Source organism: Physeter macrocephalus, chromosome 15 (genome assembly GCF_002837175.3).
Source record: "Physeter macrocephalus isolate SW-GA chromosome 15, ASM283717v5, whole genome shotgun sequence".
Classification (NCBI taxonomy): Eukaryota; Metazoa; Chordata; class Mammalia; order Artiodactyla; family Physeteridae; genus Physeter; species Physeter macrocephalus.
Genome location: NC_041228.1, coordinates 494,097 through 495,355, shown reverse-complemented (window position 1 = coordinate 495,355; position 1,259 = coordinate 494,097). Strand labels below are relative to the sequence as shown.

Below are 1,259 nucleotides of genomic sequence, written 5' to 3'. Positions count from 1 at the left end.
GGGGCGGGGGCGGGGGGGGGTACTGAGAGGGAGGCCCCGGATGAGTGTTGGGTCAGGCCACCTGCCTCATCCCAGAGGCCCAGAGCCCACCCCAGGTGAGCACCCCAGCATGTGGCTGCCCCTCCCCAGGGGCCTGTGGACTTGGCCTTTGTGTCCTCTGCAGCCTTGCCTTGGAGTCTGTCAGCCCTTCGAGTCAGTCCTGATTCTCGGCCCTCTTGGCCTCTGGCCCCACCCCAAGCTGAAGTCCACTTCTGGGCAGCCCTCAGGCACATGGGGCCTGGGAGTTCTGAGGCCCCACCTTGCAGGACAAGAAGTCTTGGGATGCACAGGGGACCCAGATCCCCCTCCCATGGTCCAGCCCAAGGGAGGCCGCCCCCGCGGGACTGGGACGGCCACCACCTCCTAGCAGCCCCGCGCCCTGGAGGCTGAGGGAGCTCACTGTGGACAGCACTTTATTGACACATTCAGACCCCTGGGCAGGACTGGCACAGCTCCCGGAGTGCTGGCGCCTCCCACGGGCCCAGTCTGCCACCCCTGCGGGGGCGGGAGGGTGCCCCATAGGGGCAGAGAGGCAGCATCGACCAGCCAGGCCTCTCCCCAGCACACGGGTGGGGGGCCGGCTCCAGCCACGGGCAGTGAGGCAAGGCAGGCAGCCGCAGCAAGGAGGGCCGGCCCGCAGCGGCTCAGGCCCCGGCCGTCGGGGCCTCGTAGTTGAGCACGTAGTAGTCGTGGACGTACATGAGCACCGCCACCGGCTGCCCGATGATGAGCGTCAGCCACACGGCCGCGTTGCCGTAGTTGCCACGGAAGAAGCGGCCCACTATCCAGGCCAGCGGGATCTGGGGGACACGGGGGGCCCGGTGAGCAGCCCTCGGCGACCGCGGGGCTGGCTCCCGGGCGCGGGGGGGCCGCCAGGCCGCGTGGGGTGCTCACCTGCGCCATCATGCCCGTGAAGGCCCAGAGGCGGAACATGCGCAGAGGAATGCTCACCAGGTACTGGGCGGGGGCGAGAGGGGCGTCAGCTGAGCCCCCGGCCACCCCCACCCGAGGGGACAGGACGCACCCCAGGCACTGACCTCGTGGAAGAAGGCCGAAGCCAGGAACACCCCCGTCCTGGCTGCCCACTTGCTGCTGCCCCGCCGGAGCATGGGCTTGTAGAAGTGTCTGCAGAAGGGAGCGGCCGTGGGGCGGGCGCCCGAGCCACGTGCCGCCGGCCGGCCCGCCCCCCCGCCCCCCCCCCCGCCCCCTGCGGCGCCCAC

The 1,259-nt window shown here is 71.2% G+C and overlaps 1 protein-coding gene across 2 annotated transcripts in view; it reads right to left on the bottom strand.

Annotated features, from left to right (window-relative positions):
• Window positions 1-439: 439 nt before the first annotated feature.
• The window catches only part of DGAT1 (diacylglycerol O-acyltransferase 1), a 9,727-nt gene continuing 8,907 nt past the window's right edge, over window positions 440-1,259 (bottom strand). For both annotated transcript variants that reach the window (XM_024117521.3, XM_055091216.1), the window contains exons 15-17: window positions 1,077-1,164; window positions 934-996; window positions 440-839 (exon numbers count right to left, since the gene is read on the bottom strand). In XM_024117521.3, coding sequence (XP_023973289.1) covers window positions 684-839; window positions 934-996; window positions 1,077-1,164 — 307 coding nt within the window. In that variant the 3' untranslated portion in view covers window positions 440-683. The remainder of the gene's footprint in view (window positions 840-933; window positions 997-1,076; window positions 1,165-1,259) is intronic.